The sequence below is a fragment of the Fonsecaea pedrosoi genome (genome assembly GCF_000835455.1).
Source record: "Fonsecaea pedrosoi CBS 271.37 unplaced genomic scaffold supercont1.3, whole genome shotgun sequence".
NCBI lineage: Eukaryota > Fungi > Ascomycota > Eurotiomycetes > Chaetothyriales > Herpotrichiellaceae > Fonsecaea > Fonsecaea pedrosoi.
In genome coordinates, this window is record NW_013550613.1 from 3708327 (window position 1) to 3733509 (window position 25183).

Below are 25183 nucleotides of genomic sequence, written 5' to 3' on the forward strand. Positions count from 1 at the left end.
ACTTCGGCAAGGGTGTCGACTCGTTGAGCATGGACCACAACTCCGTGCTTGTTGCATCACGCCCATGCAACCTAAGGACAGCAGAAGCCCAGCAAATTCGTATAGGAAGTCAAAACGAGAAGCGATCACAAGGAGCAGGGAAGACTTTTGTGCTAACGATCCACCATTCGCGGCGCACCGCCGTTTACTTGGCGCTGAAATAGTGGCTTGCGGCCGAAAGAGGATCAATGCAGCTGGGCCGTCACAATCTGTCATTACTGCAACTCAGTCTGCAGGTCGAGTCGAAACAAAGAACAGGAAACGAGCCACCAAAATTCGTGGCGGACGAACACTTGCAATAATCGCAAAGGGAACCATGGCCAGTCGCCAACACATAATCCCGCTTGATTGACCGAGTGGTCCAATGATACCTACAGACATTGCAGGAAAGTGTCATTCTGCCATTCAGACACGCCAATTAACTGTGAAATACATTGGTGACCCCGACCGAGGTTGGACAATTGGCTCCCGCTCACCAGAAACACATCCTTACACGGTAGGCCCCTACGAATAGGTGTCACAGAGCAGCTACTGAATGGTCACTGCCTTGGAGGAAATATCTACTTTGGGGAAAATCGAAGTCCACCTGACTTGTTTGTGTCACCGACACTTGGTTCTGGAATTGCGTCTACATGATGAGACCCTCTGATCACCAGCATCTCAGGGCATCCAATGACAGACCAAGCATCCCGTCAACTATGGTTCTTCGGTGCGAAGATCATACCGCCTGTGGCGGCAACCTAGTCGTTCTGGCGGTGATGGCTTTACATGGTATGCAATGCAGCAATTGACAGCCCCGCAAATACTGGTTCATTGTCAGGGCTAGTACGAGTAGAGTTTCAACACCTGCAGGTCTGTTCCAGTTGTCGTGGACACGCAATTGTGAAACCAGGACCTGGCTCGATAACGTGGCTCTGTTTCTGTTTCCTGCTGTCAACAAGTGAGGATTGTCTTGCGCGACTTGCGGTTCTGAAGCCCTTGACATTGTGAGAAATGTGTTCCCCAGAGGAGGATTAACTTAGACGTTTCGAAAATAGGAAGCGAGGTAAATTGAGGAATTCAATATCCCGACATTCAAGGGCACGCATCTCTTGCCGACGACCACGGCTATTTTGCAGAGTACCTAGGTGCCGAGGACAATTTTTCTGGACCTGAAAAGCCCTCACTTGGACAACTCGAGGCAAAGAAGGCGCACGCATTCAAACGGCTACACCCACTTCAGTGGGCGTGAGTGGGCTATCACCAATAGCCTAGTGAGCCCCTGCCGAAGAGCATGCTTCTAGATGATCATCAAACACGCCGGTGCAAGCCACATTTGAAGGAGATCTCAAGCCACAAGCCCTACGAGAACAAGTACTTCCTACGAAGTATTCGGCACTTTGTTACGGTTCGTCACAGTGCCTATCACTCATTTGCCTGTCAATCAGATGCGTTTCCATTCAGCTCTTGGTGCTCCCACTACTAGTCGGGGCCGGACACGGCTCTGGCAGCTTCTACAAGTTCTTGTGCCTAACAGTCATGGTCGACCTAAAAGATATTTTGATTCCCCCCCATGGTACAGATCACTCACACAGAGTACCTATCAGTTTTTGCGGCTATTCAAAGGGCGGACGGTGTTTGTCTGCACATGACCAACCCTCTGTAGCCAGTCTGCGCAAGTTCGGGGTAGAAATACCACGGCTCCAGATGTTGCTTGACTATTGGATCCTCCCAATGATCGATATCACCGCCAAGGGTTTGCTGGCCAGCGAGACTCGTCACCCCAAGCACTGGCGAGTACCTCGTACTTGTACGAGTACTCAGTATAGGGCAGGCTCCACAGCTTCACTAGCATTGCACCTCCTAGGCTCCTAGTGAACGGGCCTTGTCCTTCTCAACTCGCTACCCTAAATCAGTTCGGGTCGTCTTGATTTTTTGCGCCACCACTTGCATTTCACTCCATCCCCAATCTAGTTGCAGATGAAGGGTTTCACCTTGCACTCTGCCGACCCACACAAATCCAACTAGGCTACTCATGTCCTGGCGCTTACTCGTACAAACCTGACAACATCGTGCTGCCGCACGGGAAGACACCCCTGAGTCTCTCTGTACAAGTACGTACATTATTGCGACAACCCTGGTAAGCCAGCATTGAGGTGAAGCAATGATGCTGACGCGGAGAATAGTTTTGCAAGGTGGATGGCTTGTTCGTGCCTAAAGCATCAAACAGTGCTAAGCCAACTTGGCCGACCTGTTCATGAGAATTATTACCGTTTCTGGGCGCTTCGCCTCGTCCCGTTTCCGCTGCGTGCCGTTTGTGAAGGACCGCAGACGGGTGGCTTGCAAGCCACTAGTCACAAAGACCGGAAAACCGCCAACCGAACTTTGGGAGACAAGAGTTGGACGGGGAGAAAGGGTCGCCAGCTCCCTTCTATCATGAGTAGTTCATCTTCAATATGGGCTCGATCCGAAAATATTTGGTGGTGGAAAATTAAGAGGGTGTAAACAAGCTGCAAGCTCGATACATGATGTGCACATCATCGCCTGTAAGGCCCAAGTGCCTAGGACGACCAGATGACGAACAAATCTCGTGCCGCCCCTTGCATGTCTAGTTGATCATCATACAACGGTTGTGCAGACGTGGACTGCACATCGCTCTGGACTTTGCCAACGACAGTCAAAACACCGTGATCTGCCCAAAGTGCCCGAAGAGCCCTCAGAGCGACCCGACACCCTGAGTTTGGATCTTTTTGCATTGTTGGAAGGTTGAGCATGGACCCATCGCATTATACTTGGACACGGCCGTTTCCCAGTAGGACCTTCGAATTTCTCCCCCGGAAGCTATACAAGAGACGTTGAAAGAGGGAGCCCCTGCCATGCATTGATGAGTCCTTTCATCCGCACAGGGAAATACTGCAATGTTTTCAATGGTCATTACGAAGAAGATTTCTTCCAAGCTGCTGACCTCTGTTGACTCAACCAGGAACCAAAAATCCAGCGCTACGGCTCTAAATCACAGTTTTAGAATGGGGACTTGCCTTCCCGTCTTTCGTAAGGGACATACCTTGGCCTGCTGGGAGAATGGATGATGGATCATTGGCATATGCCCTGCTCATAGTGAAAGACATGCCATGCCCTCGTGTTCTGCTGAGGACATGAGAGAAGGGACTTAATGGTAGACCCGCGATTTGATCCTGTCCCATCGACCGGCACCATCTTCTCGTGCAATAACCAACGACCAATTCAAAGAGGAATGACACAGGCATCGCTTCATGCCAAGGGGCCAACGGACGTGGTGGTGGTGTTCGAGCAGGCCCGTCACAGCCATGCTAGGTGCTGGTGCATGCCTTGATGCTAGCGAGAAATGCAAAGTGAGCTGTGTTTCTCCATAGAGCTCCGTCTCAGACCATCAGACCGAAGACACGTCGGACGGGTAGCTGGTATAGTTGTGTGGAATAATGACCTTGCTCCAGACCATCCCATACCCTCCATGAGCCCGAGACTCGAGGACAATCTAAGGATTTGGCTATTCCATCGCAGTCTTGACAAATGCTCTGGTTTGTTACCCCGTGCTCAGTAACCGTGCTGAGATTAGCGACAGTGTCTCGATATCGATACCCATTCCCTGTTAGGCCAATTCACTCTCTCTTGATCACTCAATGCACGGTCGTATAATTGAGGCTGCTGGTTTGCCAGTTTAAGCAGGACAATTCCCCCATGTTGATGGCAGAGTTCCTCAATCGCAACGGGCAATGGGACTAGCGCAGGATGCGCGGAAGAATATGTGCCGGAGAGGCGCTCACAGGTAGATGCAGGTCCTGCTCTTTGATATCGAGCTTGATCGAGGTACATCGGCCAAAGATTGTGTTCGTCGAGGGATATAAAGGATGTGGGACCGAGTAGAGAAACTGGTTGTCGAGGAACAACTGTAGGTTAAGTCCAGCGCCACTAGTATGACTGACTGCCAAGGCCCTCGCCGCAGCTCCATCTGCGTCTCCAACTTGAAGTCATTGATTGCGATAGCACTTGCGGCACGGTTCGAGGAGGCTATCTGCTTTTGTGCAGTCCTCGCCATCATTTTGCTCGTCTGAATCCATGTCGCAGTTGATGTAGCTGACGTCTGTCACTGCTCAACCGGTTTAGACCTGCCATCATGTCCCTGTTCGGTTCCTCGCCCACCGAAACTGCGCCGCTGAATTCCAAGTCTCTCTTTGGCGACGAGCCTGTACAGAAACCTTCGACATCGTCTCTCTTCGCCGACGATGGAGGTGACTCTCCATGGTCAATGCCTACTCCCAAGAAATCGGCGCGACAAAACCTGGTCAAGAATCTTCTCCCCGCGACCGACGTGCCGGAGAGCTACGTGGATGCATACGACGCCGTGTTACATGCCAATGAGAGGACTGGAGTTGGTATTGGCTTAGCGGGCATCAAGCGCCTTCTGGAGAGCAGCAACCTCAGCGAGCAGGAGCAAACAAAGATCTTGAATTTTGTGATACCGGGAGGCCAGGAAAGTGCCAATGGAGTCGGTAGGAGCGAGTTCAATGTTTTGCTCGCTCTCATCGGATTAGGCCAAGAGGGAGAAGAAATCACTCTCGATGGCGTAGATGAACGGAGGAGAAGTGAGTCTACAGGTCCCCATAACTTCATGCGCAATACTGACTCGGTCCAGAACTGCCTGAGCCCCGAATTGGCTACTTAGATGAACTACGGTCGCACAGCGCCCGACCGCAGCCGCCCTCTCCCCCAGCAGCCAGAGCCACTCCAGTCAGACCACAAAAGCCTCGAGAAGACTCGTTTGGGACCGACCCAACGTCAGACCCATGGGCTAGTCCGTCAAACAACAGACTACCGCCACCCTCCACTGCCGCTCACACCATGTCTGTCAACGGGGCCTCTGTCGAGAGCGCTAAGAGCGTCTCGAATGGCGTTACAAGAACAACGAGCGCTTTCACGACGGAAGGTAGCCCGGGCAGCAGTAATGGAAGTCCCACAAATGAGCGTTCATCCGAAAGTGCGGGCCCTGGGTGGAACAGCTACAATGGCAATTCGGGAGGCTTCTCGGAACAACCCACCCTCGGCGGAGGATTCGGAGACCCTGGAGATAACCGGCAATCGAACCGACAAGACCCAGAGCCACGCAGTGCTATCTCGCAAAGTATCAGTCTACCAGCTGGGACGGGGGAAAGCGTCACGATAACAACACTGCCAGAAAAGGAGGGAGTGTTCCTGTTTCAGCATCGCAATTATGAAGTCAAGACCGCACGGAGAGGCAGCAGCGTTGTTAGGCGATACAGTGACTTCGTTTGGTTGCTTGATTGCTTGCAGAAACGCTACCCTTTCAGGCGCTTACCCCTGTTACCTCCCAAACGGGTTCAAGGTAAGAATTCCGTGCTCTGGAGAGATTCCAGCTGATTCGAGTAACCAGTGAATGGGGCTCATCTCACTGCAGATGCGACTGTCTTTTTGGAGAAACGTAGACGAGGTCTGGTCCGATTCACCAACTCACTAGTGCAACATCCGGTTTTGAGCCAGGAGACACTTGTGGTGATGTTCCTGACAGTACCAACAGTATGTGTTCATATACCCGCTCCACCGTTACGGGAGAAAAACAGCTGACATGGTTTTCCAGGAGCTTGCGGTCTGGCGAAAACAAGCCACTATATCAGTTCAAGAAGAATTCACTGGCAAGGTTTTGCCACCAAGTTTGGAAGACAGTCTCCCGTCTAACCTTCCCGAACTTTTCGATCAAGTGCGGGCAGGGGTGCGGCGTTCGGCGGAGGTCTATATCAGCCTTTGCGTCTGGATGGAACGGTTGGTCAAGCGCAACGAAGGACTTGCGTTGGACAGTTTGAAGTTCTCCAATGCACTCTCTCATCTCACCGAATGCAGCAACGACACCTATGCGATTGATCAGAATGATGTGCCGCTTCTCAATGAGGGCATTCAGTCCACGGCCAAACACCTTGCCACAACTCAGACATTGCTCGAAGACGAAGCCAAAGCTTGGGACACAGGAGTTCTTGAGGATCTCAAATCGATTCGCGACAATTTCGTGTCTATGCGGGATCTGTTTGACCGACGAGATCGATATGCGAGAGACAACATACCCCAACTTGAGCGGCGTATCGAAGCATCCGAAAACAAATTGCAGCAGTTACGGCAAAAGCCACCGGGACAAGTGAAGCCAGGAGAGATCGAGAAGGTGGAAAGCAGCATCATGTCCGATAAGGAAAGTATAGTACAGCAACATGCCCGCGGTGTCTTCATCAAGGAATGTGTGCGGGACGAGATTGTGACTTTCCAGACGACCATCTACGCCATCAGCCGTATGCATCAAGACTGGAGTCAAGAGCGGGTCAAGTATGCAGAACTACAGGCCAGCAATTGGCGCAGCTTGGTCGACCAGGTAGAAAGCATGCCGGTTGGAGAATGAGTTGGTATTTGAGCGAGGCTGAGAACCCAGGGGGTTCAAGGAGTTGGGAGCCCTGTACTTTTTCCGTTTCGTTCCTCCCCGAGTACTGCGTATTAGTATATCATTCGGCGCATCTATAAGCAGTGAGCGCCAGCAATACATAATATTCCTACGCCGTCAGATACACAAACTAGTTCTTCACTCCATAGGTTCAGAAAGGCTGACATTTTAGTGACAGCCTTGTGCGATGGAGGAGATTCTGCCAGTCTTGTCACACAGACGTTGCCATCTCTAGCAGTCGGACGTGGTCAGGGTATATTTCCCCCTGTCTGTTGCTCCCGTCAGCCTCTAGCCCCCATCCATTCCGCCCTCTGGTGTCGTTCAAAGACGCGTTGGCAGACGATCGATCAGGCTGAGACCTGGAAGCGCAAGGCAGCCAATCAGAGGCCGGCACACGTTGGCCTTGGCGGTTTCAAAGTGTTTACCCACTTGTCGCGCCCGCAGCATTTGTGCATCTTCTCCCCCATCACTTTCTCTCTAGAACTTCCCTGATACTGGCTTGTGTATGATTCATTGAATCCTCTGGTCTCTCAGCTGTCGATTCCGCCTGCAAGCCATAAGCGGAAGGAAGGGAAAAAAAAAACCACTCCGCCTCCCCTCTCCCTGACGATCATCCCGCATCCCGCCTCCGCCTCCCGCATCGAGCCAGCCTCGTGCTAGCGACAATGGAGCAGCAGGTCCTCCATCTCCTGCAAGCGACGACCCGACCAGATACATCCGTCATTAGAGATGCCGAGCAAGGACTTCTTCGACTTTACCCTCAAGCAGAGTTTCCTTTTGCGCTCCTGACGATTGCTTCGCACAATGATGTCGAGCCCAGCTCTCGCAAGGCTGCATTGACAGCTTTGAAGAACTACGTCTCGGCCACGTGGTCGCCGCAGTTTGACGAGACCTTTGCAGGAAACGTGTATCTCAATGACGAGGCAAAGTCCAGCGTCCGTGACCGGGTCTTCGCCATCTGCACGCTTGCAGGCGAGGAAGCACCCAAGGACGCAAGTATCCAGGCGCTAGCAGCGGGTGTCGCCAGCAAAATTGCCAGTGTTGACTTTCCCGATGCGTGGCCCTCGCTGCTACCCTCTCTCCTTACAATCCTGAATACCTCGACAGACGATGCGCCAATCCACGGCACGTTACGCGTCCTCTCCGAACTGGTTGACGAGGGCTTGACAGACGAACAGTTCTTCTTGGTTGCCCGAGATCTCGTCAATGCCTTGCAGCACGTTGCGGTTGATAACTCTCGCAGCCTGATAGTGAGAGCTATGACTCTCAATGTCTTCAGAGCTTGTTTTGAGATGCTGGAGATGGTCATGGCTGATCACGGAGCGGCAGTGAAGGCCTTTCTGAACGAGTCGCTGAAGGCGTGGATGCCGTTCTTTATGGAAACGCTGAAGCAGCCGCTGGACCCTACGATGAAACCTGATGATGCTTCATTTCGAGGCATTGTCGCCCTAAAGGTTCAGGTTGTAAAGGTACACTACTCCGTATAGCTCGAGAAATAGGAGACTTCGTGGCTAACGAGTTACAAGACACTGGACAAACTCCGACAGGTCTATGCGCAGGCTCTCTCTGCAGATGTGTTAGCCCTGTTCCAGATTGTCTGGGAGGAATTGGACAGGGTTGCGGCGATCTATGCTCAACTCTATATCGACGGCACTGCCGAAGGCAAACTCGTCGACAGCGATAATCTACCTTGTAGTCTGGACGCCCTTGTTCTTGAAGAACTCGACTTTTTACAAGTTACTATTCGAGCCCCGTCCGTACGCAAAGAGCTTACCGCGCAAATGCAGCAACTCGGCGAAGCGCAACACACGGCACCCTGGCTACAAGAATTGATCCGCGTTCTGGTCCTGTATGCCCGGGTGCCGAAGGAGGAAGAAGGCTTATGGGAATACGACTCCAACTTATATCTCTGCGAAGCAACATCACTCACAGCAAATTACACGCCGCGGGCGGCATGTGCGGAGCTGGCAGTGCGGAGCTTGGGCGAATGGTTGAAGCAGATTCCTATCGCAGCGTTATTGTTTTTCAAGCAACAGAACCTGTCGGGCCAGACATCAGCTTGGAAAGAACGCGAAGCACTTGTCTATCTCCTGAACCAATGCCTTAAAGACATCGACGAAACCGACGGGAAGCTTACTCCTCAAAATTCTTCTGCGGTGGTCGAGGGACTTTCAGATACACTCCAACACCCAAATCCCTTTATGCGGGCGGCAGGGCAAATGGCCGCAGCGTGCTTCTTCAAGGTTGCCAGCGGCGAAGAGTTCCTCGCCGCCGGCGCGGTCGCGTTCACGAATGCTGTGACGGCCTCGTCGATGGACGAATCCGACCTCGTTAAAGTCGCCTGCCTCAGCATTCTCCACGACTACATCGAAGCCCTTTCACCGACCGTGACACGGCCGATGCAAAATGCAGTTATCAATGTGGTGGGCGAATATATCTCTTCGCACGACCTTCGCGATGAGCTCGAAGACGCGGACGACGTCAAAGCTGCGCTAATCCAACTCCTGCGTGACGCCATCATGCTGGATACATCCACGATAACTAGTGAAGGGAATAATGCCATTGACTTGTTCTTCACGCTGGCATCAGACGGGGCGTCAAATTTCCAACTCTTCACCCTCCTCACTGAAGCTTTTGAGTCGATCGTCTCATCGGTGTCTTCTTCTGGGCAAGAACCGTACGTGCGGTTGTGCGCAAAGACCATCCCATCCCTAACGGGTGCATTCGACATCGCCAACATGACTCAGGAATCTGCGTTGACGAATCTCGCGGCGGAACTCGTCTCTGCACTGGCCGAGTTCGGATCCGACCCTCTGCCTACTGGCTTCGTGCAAGCTGTGATGCCAAAACTACAACGAGTACTTATGGAAGCTGTTGAGCCTGAGCTTGTGCGCCCAGCCACCTTGGCACTTAACCACATGCTGTCCAAAGGTACACAGCAGTTCTTGTCCTGGACGGACTCTCAGGGGAAGTCCTCGGTCGAAGTGACACTGACCATCATAAATCGCCTGCTCAACTCCCCCGATGTAGACGAGAATGCGGGTCAAGAGGTCGGTGGGCTTGCGTCAGTATTGGTCACAAAGTTCGGAGCAGACAAGCTCGGACCATACCTGATGGATCTGCTGCGAGCGGTAGCTATTCGCCTAGCCACAGCGGAGAGAATACAATTTATCCAGAGCCTATGTATGGTTTTCGTGGGGCTCTCCCTGGCGGCTCCAAAGGAAGTTATGGATTTTCTGAACGAGGTCAACATCAACGGCTCTAACGGGCTGAATGTGGTCTTGACAAAGTGGCTGGAGAACTCTGTGCACTTTGCCGGGTTCGACGAGGTGAGACAGAACGTGGTGGCGCTGTCGAAGATCTTTGCACTGCACGATCCCAGAGTCCACGCCGTGAGCGTCAAGGGGGATCTGATCGTGGATCCTCGGTCAAGCGGACGCATCAAGACGAGATCACAGGCAAAACTGAACCCGGATCAATGGACGCAAGTGCCGGCCGACCTGAAGATTTTGAAGATCATGGTCGACGAGCTCGCCAATGCCGCGACCTCGAGGTTTCCCAATCTGGCGGCCGCTCAAGCCGCCGCTCAGGGGCTGGATGAAGAGGACGAAGACGCAGAAGACGCCGATGACTGGGAGGACGTCGGCTCGGCGGGCGCCATTGACCTGGCCAGTGCGAGCGTGCGCAACGAGCTGATGGCCCTCGTGGGGATTTCTGGCGACGGCACCGACGACCGAGACCTGAGTCCCACGGGGTCCCGAGCCCGAGACGAAGAGACGGTCGACTACTTGTTGCAGTGGTTCAAGAACGAGGCCGGCCACGACGGGTTCGCCGCCTTGTTTGAACTGCTGAATGAAGATGAGAAGAGCAAGCTGAGGGAATTGGTCGCTTGAACATATTTTTCCAACATCTAGATATCCCACTCTTGGAGAAGAAAGAAATCATCTCCATCCTTTCCCAGGTTTCCCAGGTTCCTCAGGGAGCATTTCTCGGTTTTAGATGGTGCAATGGCCGAGGAGGGAATGGGGAAGGGTTTGTCTACACTACCACTACTACTACTACTACTCCGATTAGTACTGCTGGCCTCGGGCGTCTACATACATACCCACATATACATACCTCGGGTATCTATCTACCTCCTTCTTTTACCTATTTTACCTCAGAGGGGAGGTGGTGCTTGTGTATACGTAGAACGGTGACCCAGGGACGTTGGATTTCATGGGGAATGCGACGGGAATTTCTCAATGTAATTCATGTATTCGACCTGACTGACTGAGCGAGTGAGTTTACTGAGTAGATGATGAGGATCTGATTTCCGCGCAACCGTATCTACTTGCACGATATGTACCTCGTACCCATCACCGCTTCACCTCTTCACCGCTTTACCGCCGGGGCAGTCCTCTGCGCCCCGAACTTTTCGTGCCATTTCCGCTTCTTCTGGCTCTGGCTCTGGGCCTGCGCGTCCTTTGCGAGGCTACCCGCCACGCCGGAGGAAGGAGATGCGAATCTCAGGACTTGCACACCTTGGTCGTCCCGCGCCACACTGACACCATCGACGGATGCTGAAACCGGTCCTGCCATGTCGCAGTTCATGGCCCAGGAGTCCGGAAGCAGGTGTCTCCACTCGGAGATGAATTCGTCGACGCGCAGTACCAGTCCCCCTTGGGCAGGAGACGGGTCGGCGGAGGAGTTTGGGACAAGTGACCGTTTCCGGGCGTAGGACGAGAGGAGCCACTGTCCAACCACGTCGCGGCTGAGGCTGGGGTTGAATTTTAGCTTCGTATTGACTAGTTGGTCCTCGCTGATCGAGTCAGGGCTGCTCAGGTCCATGTCGAGTAGCGAGGGGTCATCACAGGTATGGGGGTCCCGTCCGTCGTCTGCCACCTCGTCTGTAAGTCGGCGTAAGATAGCCAGCGTGACATTCAGAGCCAGAGCACGTCCCACGTCCGACTCTTCTGTCTCGACCAGCCCGTCAAGCACAGCACGGAGGCTGTTTCCGCGGAGGACGTGGTCGTTCTTTTCGAGTTTGACGCCTGAGATGGTACATTGCTGTAGGAAGTCCTTCCAGCGCCGAAGTAGCAAGGTTGGCGTGGGTAGGTAGACCATCTTCTTGTCTTCCTCGCCCTTTGGCGCTGTCGGCTGGGGCAGCTGGAAGACACACGACTTCCTCATCACATCCCGGATCAGCCTCGTCGGAGCGGGAATGTTGTCCAGCACGTTCCTCGGTGATACTCCCTCAGCCCCGTTCGACCTGGTCCCACTCCCCATACGGCTGCGGTCAAGAGGATCGACATCATCATCCACGTCGTGATATAGGGGTGTCAATTCATGAACTCTTCTCTCAATCTCTCGCTCGTCCGGTTCCACCTTGATCAACTCGAGAACATTTCTGACTTGTGCTCGTGTCGTGATACCACCACCTCTGGTACTAGAACCAGCAGCCTTGGCCAAGGTAGCCTCATCACCATCCTCATCCACACCAGCCATAGAGGTGTCTCCGTCTCCGCCTTCATCTCGGCCTTTGTCGTTGGCCCGCGGGCCGTGAGACGAGTCACTCGTCTGCGTGATGTAGACGCTATTACTCGTGCTGACCTGCTTGACAGCCCAGATCTTGTCGTCGGTGCAGAGATGAAGAAACCCTTCTTTTCCCTCTGCATCCCGCACAGATGTTGTTCCTCCTCCGCTGAACCCTTTCTGCAGTAGTCGTTGTCCCTGTGCCAGAGTTGAAGGGGCAATGTCCACCGACGACTTTAACCACAGTTTCCGCCTCTTACTCGGATTCTTGATCTGCGTCTCCACTTCGTCGAGCAGTTCAGGCGGTAGCTCCAGCAGGCGGAGGCTCTGGTGCGCGAGGGTGGAGGAGACGGGCACGGGAGGGAAGGTCAGAGGTTGTGAGGACGACGAGGCCGTAGACATTGCGCTGTCTATCTCCCCTCTCCCATCGACTATGCAGGCTTTGAATAGTACGTTGGAATGACTGAGTTACTCGCCGAGTGGTCTGATGGTGTTAACTCCCAGATTGGTTGACCATGACGGTGTATCGTTGCACTATGCATTGCATTGTGCGTCAGACTTGGGGTTTAACGCGTCCAAATTGGGACGCGTCGCGGCACCGCAGACAAACGACGTCATTTCCTCCTCTCGCCCATCATCATCGGCGACAACGACCAACACCACTACCGCCCTGAAGGCAGTTGACAATAGTCACCTACACGCATTTGCCCAAGCCATAGCCTACCAAGATGGCATGTTTCAAATCCTTACCGAGACGATGGATGGAGATGGACTGCTGCGTTACTTTTCTTGCATGTCCTCACGGTGGCCGTTAACCACCGCAAGCACCCGTATTCCTCCCTAATAAAATGACTGATCACTGGGCAAGCAGTGACGGTCGCTGGTCATCTCTCAAAAGATATTGTGTACAGGTGACAAAAAGAGCCTCCCACCAACAGAGAGGTTGCCCAAAATACCTGACCCCCGGAAATGGCCGACACACACAACGCCGCCAACTCTCGTCCATGTATGCATCATGCTTTGGCTCAAGATGTTTGGATCGCTCGCTTTCTATCCCATATCCCATGATCCGTTATCTGTTGCTTTTTTCCTGAATTCCATGATCCTCTACCCGAGACCGCTGTATCGTGTAGCTCGACAGGTAGCCACCCATGAGCAATGGTTGTTGCATTAAAATCCCATTCTTCGTCCACTTCAGCTGTCGTCGTCTTCTGCTTTACCCAGCAGGAGCCTTTTTCTCGCCTTTGTTGACCAATTTCACACCTTCCTTCTTCGGGGCGACGGCTGCCATGGCTTCTTTGTCCTCCTCCCACTGAGAGCCCACCTGTTGGAACTCGTCTTCGAGTTTCTTGACCTGTTCGGCGTTTTCTTTTTCCTGCTTTTCACGTTCCCGTTTCTCACGCTCCATTTCCTCCATGTGCCGAATGTCATCCACCGAGGGTTCGTACAGATGCCACACGGTATAATGTGGAAGCCCTACCACAGAAAATCCCATGCGTCGGGCCATCTTTCCGAACCCTTCTGTCTCGGCGTGCCTTTCGAAGGAGAAGGCCGGAAAATGTACACCAGCACGGAATACCCGGGCTTTGGCGAGGATAGAAACTCCGCCAACACCGTCCAGTTCCATCTCGACGTCAGGGTCCCCATAGGGGTCGCGGAGGTAGGCCAGATGAGGGCGCCACGTAGCATACTCCGCATAGCCTTCAACAATGACAGCATCTTCGTCCAGTGATTCGGCGAGGGCAATGGCGGTCTCGGATTCTTGCCACGAGTTGAGATCGTATGGTTGTTCACCACCCAGCCAATCAGGTAGAGGCCGCCAGATATCTATTCATTCCTGTTAGTTGGAGACATGACATAAATGCCACTCAGCTAGACTCACTCGGCACAATTACATCCTTGTCATGCCGCATGAGATCCTCGATAATGGTGAATGGACACGTCTCGACGTCTGCATCACGCCAATAGACCCAACTATGGTATGGTCTCAGAGCCGCACTGAGCAGCCAGTTCCGTGCCCGCGCCATCAACTTTCTTCGGCTGGCTTGAGCCGCAAAGCCATGTCTGCTTTCCACATCTTGACCGACAGCCTGTCCAAAGTCCTTGTGTATCACCGAAATCTCGCCGTACGGCTGTGAAGGATCCGAGTCGGCTTGCAGTGCTTCCAGCATTTGGGACAGCAATTCTTCGGTGTTATCCTTGGAATCGGAAACGAGGAAAGCTAGGTCAATGAGGTGATGTGGATAGGTGAAGTTCCTTAGATGGGCGAAGAACATTGGTAGATGGGGTGCGGCGTCTCGTAGGGGGGTGCAAAGGAGGACACGTTCTTCCCTCTCCCAACCCACCGACGTTCCCTGGACATCTTCGAGATCGTAGTACCGCAGCGTCTCGATATCATCGTATTGAAACGAAGGGCTCGAATTATTCGACAATAACGACAAAGTGGAGTCGGAGGGAAAGAACAAGTAGAAGGCTAGGGAGCATGTCACCAGGACAATCAAGCCCAGCCGGATCAGGCGAGACCGGGTGTGGAGGGCTCGTTTTCGAGGCTCGAATTTTCGTGTAAAGGAAGAATCCACCTTCTCGTCCTCGACCAAATCTGGCAGACCCCAAATATACTTGCTTTCGAGATCGGAGCGGTCACTGTATGGACGATAGATGTCGTCATCTCGTTTCTTGTTGGCGGCGTAGCCATTGGTAAAGGCGTGATGCCTGTTCATCACTCCAACTCATCACAACCCCCTCAACCTTGTATCTCTGGTGTGGTTTAGCTCTTGAAGTAGCGGCCGTGTAGGAGGACGTGTTTCGGTACCAGGAGGTGGCTGCGGATTGAGAAAGTCGGGGATGGTGACAACTGTTTAGCAGGGACTCAGATTTGAAATTTGGCCAGCTGAAGAAGAGGAGGACACGATGAAAGGGAGGCGGGTCTGAGGGTAACAACGAGAGAAGTTGAATCGAAGGCGTGGTGGGTTTCTGGAAGGGGGAGGTCGGGGAAGGATGAAGCCAGGTGTGAAAGTCTAAGGAACTACGAAGTCGGGGCGTCGTTTTCAGGGTACGACAAAAGAAATGGGAATTTCGAGATGCTCGGGACAGATCAAGGGAATTCCCAATGGATGGATGGTGAATTAGTTGTACCGCAGTCCGCCGCAGGGGAAACCTGTCACATTTTCAGCTGCACTTGAATCCACAAGGCATCGATGCGAGTCTGCAGGGCCGCAGTTTGTCCCCAGAAAGGGAAATTCTGTATGACATGACGCGGCCAGCGACACAGAAGTGCGGACTGTGGTGCAGCTATTTTCACACAGGGCAGTCTGTATTTATTGTCTGCACATCTACATGAATGAAGAGAAGATTCGAGTCCGGCTCAGCATCTGTCGTCCGTCTGAACATGTCTATCTATGGTAACACAGCATGCTAGAAATTACGCCAGTCAAGATGCCACGATGCATGAGGCTCCCGCAGGCAAGAATATCGTGTCTGACGAAAAAAGATGCTACAGCCATGAACTCCGGTACCTAGACAATGTCACCCAGTCACTCTTACGACTATACTCCGTATACTTGGCTCTCAGATATAGAGGTATCCCTTTTCTTATTTTCAATCAACAGGATTGGGTATGTCTGATCTGATGGCCACTTGGCCAACGATGGCAGTGCTTGGGTGCTTCAGGCCACCAGTCTACTCTGGGCTTTGATCTTCTAATATTACGATGTCTTTCTGCGAATTTACGTTGCGCATGTTGCTTTACTCCCGCAGACATCCGGTGAAGGACTGAATACACTACCACTTGTACAGGAATCAAGCAGAGACCGCCCACGACCGACCAGTCCGCATCGACATGTCTTTGCGTGAGCAGCTCCTCGCCACAGCCAAACGATACCTCGACGCACACAACCAGCGCGACTTTCCTACCATCGCTGCTTGTTGCACCCCATCCTGTACCCATCGAGGTGGACCTTCTTCGGTCAAGGGCCCGACTCGCAACAACGACGAGTATGTTGCCTTCAATGTCGAGGTCTTCAAGATGATGCACACCTACCATGCCGAGATGACAGAAGCCATTGTCGACGAGACCACGCGCAAAGTTGCCCTGTTCTTGCACGCCAAAGCCACTGCGGACGCTGGCGAGTATGACAACGAGTATATCATCACGCTAACCATGAGCGAGGATGGGAAGTTGGTGGACGATCAGTATGATTTTATCGACAGCCACACCATGATGCAGTGGATAGCCAAGCTGGGCAATTTTGGACAAGAGACCTGGGAGAAAAAGTGAAAAAGCTTCGATAAGGACTGGGCAGATAGTTCTAAACAAAAACATACCTCGTACATGCATTGCATGCATACCTACCTACATCACCTCATTCTTTACCACGACTGCGCGGTTTCCTCAGTCTGCCTGCGGCTCTAGATGACGTACCGGGCACCAGGAAAACCAAAAAGAGAATTAGACATCGGGTTTTCGTATCCGTCAGAAGTTTTTCTTCCGCCTCGACATTCTCTCATTTGGCCGTCGCCTACAAGCTTCGAGCACACCATTTTGGTATCAGCTTGCTCAATCGATATCCATTTCAAATAGTAAAGCTTTGGTGTGAGCTCACTGCTCCTCTCCGGACCCATTTTGTCTTGTGTTCATTCCCACCGGACCGCCACCACCGCCACCACCTCCCGAACTCCCTAGGAATTCTCCTCGGCAGACGCAACGGGGAACCCCCTCCCGCGTCACCCAGTCAGAACCACAGTGGCGGAGAGTGATAGATCCCTAGGCAAACACAAGAACAGAGGGCATCCAATCCTGCTGACGGCGAAACGGCCGACCTTTCAACCAAACTGAAAGAGCTTTTCCCTCGTCCGCCTCCGTATCTCATTGGGCCCCCTGTGCCCTCAGCCGTCCCGCATCCCGCGCTGCTTGGCCTCTCCAAGCCTCTCCCAAGGCCTTGAATCTCCTCCCGCTTAACCTTATCCCATCTTGGCCCCATCACCAGTGGGTCGACCGTGGCTCTGTGGCTTTTGCTGTTTGCTCTGCTTGGACAATGGATCGCCAGCCTTTTCCACAACTACCCACGCCTGTGTCGTCACCATGCCTGCCGGCGTTTGTGATTCCTACCCTACCTTGCCTTGTCGCGCGCATCGGGGCCACCCAGACGACATGCACAAGGGTTCGTTCTCCATAGTTTGGCCTCATGTTGCTTGACTGCATGGCTGTCCCCTCCCCATCCTTGACTTTTCGTCTAAGCTTTGCTTGCCCTGTTACGTTGGCATGCTTAGTTTTTCCGTCCTCGCACCCCATCACAGCATTGTCGCATAAAGGTGCATTTTCCTCACGGCAGAACGCCCCGACCTTTCGCTTCTTACTGTCGGGTCTTCTCTTCTCCTTTGGTAGCTGGTATTCCCAAAACAATCACATGCAGGCGATAGCTCGTCTCAGTCCTGATTCTCTATATTTCACCTGTTTTATACGGGTCATTCGCGCGATCAAGTGGCGTTGATCCATTTCATTGAACCATTCGCAACTACATTAAAACTGGGACTTGAAGGGCCACCGACGCAAAAATGTCCGAGACGTATGAAAAGAGGGAGCCCGCCTTTGGCGAGGGCAACGTCCTCAAGCCCGATGAAGCCATTGATATAGAGGCGAGGCGTGATTCTACCATGGTCCATGGTCGCAAAATGAGTAGAATCGGCCCGCCTCCGAGGATTGGTTCCTTGCCTGATACTTCGGGATCTGACGATGAATATGGCAAGCTGGTCGCAATGGAAGCCAACGATGCCATCAAGTATCGGACTTGCTCCTGGCAAAAGGTTACTCATAGTTCTATGCCCAACGGATTGTTTACATAGTGGCTGACGACAAGGCAGACTGCCGCTTTACTCTTCTCCGAGTATATTTGCCTGGCCATCATGTCATTCCCTTATTCATACTCGATCCTCGGGCTGGTGCCCGGTATCATTCTCACGGTTGTTCAAGCCGCTTTCGTCCTCTACACGTCTTTGGTGGTTTGGGAATTCTGTCTTCGACACCCTGAGACTCGAGACGTCTGCGACATTGGACAGATGCTGTTCTGGAATTCGAAATGGGCGTGGTACTTTACAGCGGTCATGTTCATCTTGAACAACACTTTCATTCAAGGACTCCATGTTCTCGTCATTTCGCGCTATCTCAATACCATGAGTGGTATGTTATTTTTTTTGGAGTATCTACAGTTTTGATGGAGACTGACCCGTTCTAGGCCACAGCGTTTGCACCGTGGGCTTTGCAGCCATCGGCGCCGTCGTCTCGTGGGTTTGTTCCATGCCCCGTACCTTCAGTGCGCTGTCGAAACTTGCCGCCTTTTCTGCCTTCTTCACTTTTGTAAGCGTCATCCTTGCTGCTGCTTTCGCCGGCGCAGAGGGCAAGCATGGTACAGCTGGCTATAATCCCGATCCGAACCACGTCAACGCGGCGGGTGTGAAACTCGGTGGTGAGCCGCTGGTCCTTGCGGTGCCTATGGCCGGAACCACGTTTGTTGCAGGGATGAATGCCTTTCTCAACATCAGCTATACATTCATCGGACAAATCACGCTGCCGAGTTTCATTGCCGAGATGAAGAACCCTTATGATTTCCGCAAGGCGCTGTGGCTCGTCACCATCTGCGAAATCATTTTGTTTAGTCTCGTTGGAGGCATTGGTAAGAACTTTTCAGCTCTAATCCATCCGCAAAGAAGAAGGAATACTGACTCGCCTCTTCCCGTAGTCTATGGCTATACCGGAACTCAGTACAACACGGCGCCCGCTTTCGGCAGTCTGGGCAACGACATCTACAAGAAGGTCTCGTTCTCGTTCATGGTCCCGACGCTCATTTTCCTCGGCGTACTCTACGCCTCCGTGTCGGCGCGCTTCGTGTTCTTCCGCCTCTTCGACGGCACGCGACACAAGTCCTCGCACACGGTCGTGGGCTGGGTGTCCTGGGCCGCCATCCTGGCCGTGACGTGGATCCTGGCCTTTATCATTGCCGAAGTCATCCCCTTCTTCGCCGACCTGCTGTCCCTGATGAGCAGTCTGTTCGACTCCTTCTTCGGCTGGATCTTCTGGGGTGTCGCGTACTTGCGGATGCGGCACGCGGATCTGGGCCCGGGCTTCTGGAGGAAGAGGGGCATTCGCGGGTGGATCGGGTTCCTGATGAACATCTTCATCATCATCGTGGGGTTCTACTTCTTGGGCGTGGGCACTTATGTGAGTATCTACTCCCTCTTTAACATGGTCCTTGTTCTAGTAAAACGATTGGGAGGACTTTCCTTGGTGGAATGAGTATTCACGTGTGAAGAGTCAAGGAGATTACTAACGTTGATCAATGCGGTATAGGCCTCTGTCGACAGTATCGTCTTGGATTATGAGAACGGCAACGTCCGCGGCGTCTTCACCTGTGCCGACAATTCAGTCTAGACACAGTTCTCCTACCCTCTTAGATACAATATCGATCATCGGAATAAGGCGTATGGGAACAAATTGTAAAAGGTCCAACAACCAACAACAATCGACACCGGGGAAAAGATGGCAGACCAGAAGAGGGCATGGATAATAATGTATCGAAGACATGACATGTAAACCTTGGAAGAAGATCACTCACTCACTCGCTCGCTCGCTCGCTCGCTCTCCAGCACAGCAACAAGGCAACAAGGAAAAACCACGACAGACAGACAGACCTCGCGACGGAAGAAATCTGAATTTGACGCGTCAAGACAAAGACATGTGGTAAAATCACTACACTATCTATACTCTCTATGCATGTACTAAAGTCGCGTGAAATGAATTACGCGGAAATCCCGCAAAACCCGCAACCCAAGTTTTTTTTACGCCGCAAACAACAACAACAACAACAACAACAACAACGATAGGAAATCAAAGAATTCGGAAGAAACCTTAGATCTTGGGGGGGAAAAACGGATTCTTCAGAAAAAGAGTAAGAAAAGTAAATTATTGAATTTTATCATGCACGTATTGTAGTTTCAATAGGGTGTACTAAGTAGGTCGGAATTTGTATCTAACTGCTGGATGAGGAGGTTGAGAAGTATATTATAGCACAATTCAAATGGTCCATAGATAGGATGCGATAAGATGCGATGCGATCTGAGACGAACGATACACAAACACAGTGATGCGATAGTACCCGGCGAGTACTAATGGCAAAGTGATGGTTGCATTGAAACAGGAAAACATGCATACATGCAGACATGTAGACATATTGGTCGCTATCTGTCTACTAGGTAACCAGGGTATGCACCTCGGTATGTATGTACTGGTAGAAAAGCCAGTCTCTCAAGATATCGAACCTAGACATCCTCGTCCTCATCGTCCTCGAGCATCTTCGCATAGTCTTCCACCGAAGCAAAGGTGGGGAGGTTCTTCAGCTTCGACCGTGCCGTCTTCTTGGGGTTCTTGCTGCGGCTATTATCCTCGTCCTCTTGTTGTTGGTGCTTGCCCTTCTTCGCTGCAGGTCGTGCGGCAGCGTTGTCCTCGTCGAAGCCTGCAAAGTCGGTTCCGGCGTCGTCAGAGTCAACGCCCTCAGCGTCCACCATGAGATCATCCTCCTCCTCGTCAAAGAATGCGGGATCGATGTCGACACCCTCATCCTCATCGTCATCACCGCCCTCGTTTTCCAGCCCGCTCAGGTCCCCGTCTTCAACTGCTCCATCCTCGTCATCCGATTCCAAATCCGCCAGGTCGAGGTCCACGTCATCATCGTCCTCGAACTCGTCACCCTCTAGATCTGGCGCACTCTGCATCATAGCCTTCCAGATTTCATCCTCGTCCGCCTCCGACTCGTCCACGTCGTCGTCGGCATCACGTCTCTTCTTCTTCTCCCCCTTCTGCTTGTCCTTCTTGTCGCCCTTGCTCTTCAGACTCGTAAAGTATTGGTGGAAGAAAACATCCTCGGCGGCAACCTCATCGCTCTTCTTCAGCCTGAATTGCTCGCTGTTCACCGGCATGTCCTTCTTCCCGTTCACCGTTCCTGCAATGAGGACAGCATGCGAATTGTCCGTTGCCATGGGTTGCATGATGCTGCTGCCTCTGAGACCCGAGCTCGATAGCTTTGGGTTGCGGTACACAAAGCGGTCGAGGAAGTGCGAAAGCGTGTGTAAGGTGAGATCGGGTTTCCCGGGAAGAGGTTGGTGGCGCAGTACGTGGTCAGCGCTGACCGAGACAGAAGGATGGAAATGGGCGAGAAATGGGAGGACTTCCCAGAGACACGCGTTGTCGGCGTTGGCATGTTCTGGAGCCCGTTTGTGGGCATCGTAGACGTGTCCTCGCTGCGACTGCGCTGATTCCGAAGCACCATCCGTGGCACCCGTGCTGGTTGGTTTCCCATCGTCTTCATCCACGACATCCCGAAATACTTCGACATCGTCTCCCTCGTGATCCTCTGGCTCGTCGGTCAAGGCCTTCAGCGAAGGAAATGTCTTCTCGAGATCTTGGATCAGGAAAAAAGCACCACAGATGAATGGCGGTTCATGCAGACTCAGGACCTGCACAAGCCGTTTGACAAACGCCTTTACCCTCTTCACGCTCAAGTCTGCCTTGAGAGCACGGTGTAGCAAATTGAGGTAGAGTTGTTGCTTCGATGCGGTGATCAGGCGCTGGTCGAGAAGAGATTCATACAACACTCTATAGAAGCGGTCACTTGACGCTTTGTGTTGAGATGAATGGGAGATCTGTTGGATAAGCAAGAGGGATTGGATGCTCGTATTGAAGTTCGCCGAGTGGGCGATTCTGAAGAGTGTGTCGAGGTGATCGGAAAACGCTGTGGTGCTATTGCCGCTGTTGCTGGTGTAAGGGTATGCCCGATTGACGCCAGTGAGGATCGCCGAGATGAGTTTCTCGCGAAGTTCCTCAGCCTGGGGTTGGCCACGTTGCTCCTGGGTCTTTCTGTTCTTCTTCCTGCGCCCTCTACCCTCCACAGGGTTTGTATCCGGTTCGTCCTTTACGACTCCCTTGTCGGTTTTCAGCAGGTCAGTAAACAGTCCAAAATAGATGTCGAGTAGCTTTGTCGCTACATCTTCCTCCCTCGCACTCAACACGGTCTGGTTGAGAGTAACCACGGCGTAGTATTTCCCATGCAGAGTTTGACCGGGCCTGAAGATGAAGTCTGTCTCGATGGCGCGGACAACCACAATTTTCATGGCTGGGTGGGCTAGCAGCAACTGCAAAAGCGAATAAGAAGCTTGGGAGGCGATTTTCTTGACGGGGTCGCCCAGCTTATTGACCAGGAGGCGTAGCAGGTTTGACTCCTGTTCTGGCCTTTCCCTGAGCAACTCGAAGACGTAGCTGACGGCGCGAGCCTTGGAGAATTCAATCTCGTCGTTGCACCATCCTTCGAGGATCTTGAGCACTTCAAAATACTGCCCTTTCAGCCAGCTTTCGAAAGCCCATGATATCAAATGTTTTTGCTCGAGGCGACGGGGCAGATTTTTCCCTCTTTTCCAAGATCTCGCTTCTAGATACATAAAGGCAGGCTGGTCGTGGAACGTGTAAAGCTTTCTCGATGCGGGGAGAAGTGAGCCTTGAGCGAAGAGGTCTTTGAGCGCGCGGAGCACATCGACGGCTTGAGACCGACTGCGTTTTCGAGCCAGGCCGATCAAAGTCTCGAGAGCTTTCATGTTGTGGATAGGAGAGTCCTGCACGGCCAAGGTCAGGGCTGATATCTTGTCCGATAAGGTTCCTGATGAAATGACAGTGTTGTAAAATGCATTGGCGGATGATGACTGCTGCGACTCCTTGAACTTTTGGTTGTCGTCGTCAAGAAGAACCTTTGCATATTCGTAGAGTTCGTCAAGAGACTCCTTAGCCAGGATGTATATGGGCTCTCTTGTTTCGTCCACTTCTGGGCCAGGGATGTTGTACCAGTCTGGTTGTGGTTCGCAGATCAGCCTCGTTTTGTTGCCCCGTCCATTCTTCTCTGCCTGTTGTTCTCTAGCAGTTTTTGATTCTGCGACCGCCGGAGCCGGGATATCACCGTCGTCTCCTTCGGAGTCAGCGGAGACGTCCTCTTCATCGCGGCCTTCTCCTTGGGCGAGGGCGATCTCTTTGAGGATATTTCTCATTCCCTTGTCTAATTTCTCCAGGTCCGCCTCCGGGATGGTTCCTTCGACCTCTGACTCGGAGTCTGCATCTGCGAGGAGTGCCAGATCTTCAGCCGTGCCACCAAGAGCTTTCATTTCCTGCTCCAAGACGCCGTCCTCTGACTGTCCTGCTCCTCCTTCAATGGGCTCGTCCTGTGAGACGTCCTGCGGGGCATCATGCTGGCGTGCTTGGCCCAGGACTCTCCCATTACGATCACGCTTTTTGCCGCGTTCCGTCTCCGTCCCATGACTTTTATTGCGACTCTTCTTCTTATCCTTTTCTTTGGCGTCGCCCGGCTCGGTGATTTGGTACCGACGTTGGATGGTGTCCCGTAAATCTTCGAGCGAGGATTGTTTGTTCGATGGTTTCCCGGGTTCTGTGGAAGATAGCCCACCGAGGCGAGCCTTTTTGGGAGACATTGGAATAATGGCTTCACTGCTGGTCACCGACCAAACAATCGCAGCATGCAGTAGAACTAAATTTCTGAGAAAATCTCCAAAAATCTGGAGGGATTCTGGAGGTTCTTCGGGCGGATTTTAAATTTGCCAAGACTGGTTATCGCCGCCACTTCAGGTACTCCAAGTAGGTGATCTGGGAGAAGGACAAATGCAGAACGCAGAGCCGATTCAGTTTAAGGACTGGCAGGATATGGATATCTTCAATTAAACAATACAAGGAACAGGTACGTGTAGTCTGCAACCGTTCTCCCGGCTGGCCGACCGATTTCATCATAATCCAATTGCGTTCGTACCGAGACTTTCTCCTTCCTTCTCTCTATTTGCACCAGCCTCCTCCTTTCCCGGTCAATTCTCTCTGCAACTCCAGTATGGTCTCCGCAATGAAGGGAATCACCAGTCTTTCCAGCCATCGTTGCTCACAGGAGGAGAGCCATGCCAAAAAGGGCGACCGTGCTTCCAACCACCATCAGCGGGTTCCCTGCGGCCAAAGTGTAAGCAGCTGCGTTGTTGCTAGAGGTACTGGGAGTTGCTGCTGACCCACTAGCGGTAGCCGACGAGCCTGCAGATGAAGAGGCCGACGTGCTGCTCAAACCAAGTGTGTCATTTTCCTTGGGAACTCCCTGCAGAAGTGTAACGTTTGCAATCCCGGGATAAGGGACGACGCCTTCGTCAGGGTAGGCAGAGCAGTTGGCATTTGCGGCAAGGGGGCAGCTGTAGACATCACTGCAGATGGTCTGCAGCTGAGGTCCCGCGGAGGGAGGAATGACGGCAGCAGGAGGGATGCAGCGATAAGTGAACGTCTGGTCGAGAGCGTCCCGAGTAAAGTTGACGTCTGGCTCTTCAAATCCGATTGACTTTCCGGCAAGCACAATCTGTTCATTGAAGTAGCCCGATTCCCAAAGGTTGGGGTCCATGAATCTTGGGGTCGTCAGGGCTCTTTTACTGAGTATGTGCGCAAAAAAACTTACTTGTGGACCTCCCACATGCTAGCGACGCCCTGGTAGTGGGGGAACTCAGAACCTCCCTGTTGAGAACACCCGTAGAAATCACCAAAGTACTGGTATACGTGGGTAAGGAGTTGGCTGCAAAGTCCAAGGTAAGCGACATATGGGGAACAAGTGGACACACGGGGCATACTATTGATTAGAGGTCGTTGTGTTGGCCGGCTTGTTGGCAAGCAATGCTCCAGCTCCTCCATCGTCAAGCCAGTTCTTTGCAACAGGCTTCCCGTTCTCATTGGTAGAATAGTAGCCACCCGTGAAGTATGGCAAAAGATTGACGTCGTGACCCTGGTAGGTTTTGGGGCCTGCGATCCCGTCCACTTTGACGCCGACGTTAGGAGTAGTGTAGTTCCCCAGAATGAAGGTATGGGTGATCAGGGCCATGAGTTGCTGTTGGCTGGCGGGCGTGTTCTCCTTCCCAAGCAGGAGAGGAGTATAGTGGTCGCAGATCGACGTAGTATTGGGACGCAGCGCGTTCACGACACCAAACACAGTCAGCAAAGAGAGGGCTTTGGCAGAGATAGTCGACGGCATTTTGACGGGGACTTGAAAGACGTTCATCTGGGAGAGATTTCGCGGGAGTGTTCAGAGACTGTCCTGGAGGCTGAAGAAGAGACAA

The 25183-nt window shown here is 52.6% G+C and overlaps 8 protein-coding genes across 8 annotated transcripts; 4 read left to right on the forward strand and 4 right to left on the reverse strand.

The window, feature by feature from the left end:
• Positions 1–4171: 4171 nt before the first annotated feature.
• Positions 4172–6454, forward strand: Z517_05268 (uncharacterized protein; the record flags this gene model as incomplete). The annotated part of the gene is made up of 4 exons (XM_013430595.1): positions 4172–4640; positions 4691–5398; positions 5447–5589; positions 5651–6454. The coding sequence occupies 4 exons, from the start codon at positions 4172–4174 to the stop codon at positions 6452–6454; spliced, it is 2124 nt and encodes a 707-aa protein (XP_013286049.1).
• A 704-nt stretch (positions 6455–7158) lies between these two features.
• On the forward strand, positions 7159–10386 carry Z517_05269 (uncharacterized protein; the record flags this gene model as incomplete). Its single annotated transcript, XM_013430596.1, has 2 exons — positions 7159–7962; positions 8020–10386. 2 exons carry the CDS (start codon positions 7159–7161, stop codon positions 10384–10386), a joined length of 3171 nt encoding a protein of 1056 aa, XP_013286050.1.
• A 481-nt stretch (positions 10387–10867) lies between these two features.
• Positions 10868–12409, reverse strand: Z517_05270 (uncharacterized protein; the record flags this gene model as incomplete). The annotated part of the gene is made up of 1 exon (XM_013430597.1): positions 10868–12409. The coding sequence occupies one exon, from the start codon at positions 12407–12409 to the stop codon at positions 10868–10870; it is 1542 nt and encodes a 513-aa protein (XP_013286051.1).
• An 814-nt stretch (positions 12410–13223) lies between these two features.
• Positions 13224–14727, reverse strand: Z517_05271 (uncharacterized protein; the record flags this gene model as incomplete). Its single annotated transcript, XM_013430598.1, has 2 exons — positions 13224–13834; positions 13890–14727. The coding sequence occupies 2 exons, from the start codon at positions 14725–14727 to the stop codon at positions 13224–13226; spliced, it is 1449 nt and encodes a 482-aa protein (XP_013286052.1).
• A 1118-nt stretch (positions 14728–15845) lies between these two features.
• Z517_05272 (uncharacterized protein) lies at positions 15846–16283 on the forward strand (the record flags this gene model as incomplete). The annotated part of the gene is made up of 1 exon (XM_013430599.1): positions 15846–16283. One exon carries the CDS (start codon positions 15846–15848, stop codon positions 16281–16283), a length of 438 nt encoding a protein of 145 aa, XP_013286053.1.
• Positions 16284–17560: 1277 nt separating this feature from the next.
• Positions 17561–19430, forward strand: Z517_05273 (uncharacterized protein; the record flags this gene model as incomplete). The annotated part of the gene is made up of 5 exons (XM_013430600.1): positions 17561–17809; positions 17867–18182; positions 18238–18675; positions 18742–19220; positions 19350–19430. The coding sequence occupies 5 exons, from the start codon at positions 17561–17563 to the stop codon at positions 19428–19430; spliced, it is 1563 nt and encodes a 520-aa protein (XP_013286054.1).
• An 887-nt stretch (positions 19431–20317) lies between these two features.
• On the reverse strand, positions 20318–23524 carry Z517_05274 (uncharacterized protein; the record flags this gene model as incomplete). The annotated part of the gene is made up of 1 exon (XM_013430601.1): positions 20318–23524. One exon carries the CDS (start codon positions 23522–23524, stop codon positions 20318–20320), a length of 3207 nt encoding a protein of 1068 aa, XP_013286055.1.
• Positions 23525–23979: 455 nt separating this feature from the next.
• Z517_05275 (uncharacterized protein) lies at positions 23980–25098 on the reverse strand (the record flags this gene model as incomplete). The annotated part of the gene is made up of 3 exons (XM_013430602.1): positions 23980–24481; positions 24532–24645; positions 24701–25098. The coding sequence occupies 3 exons, from the start codon at positions 25096–25098 to the stop codon at positions 23980–23982; spliced, it is 1014 nt and encodes a 337-aa protein (XP_013286056.1).
• Positions 25099–25183: the final 85 nt, after the last annotated feature.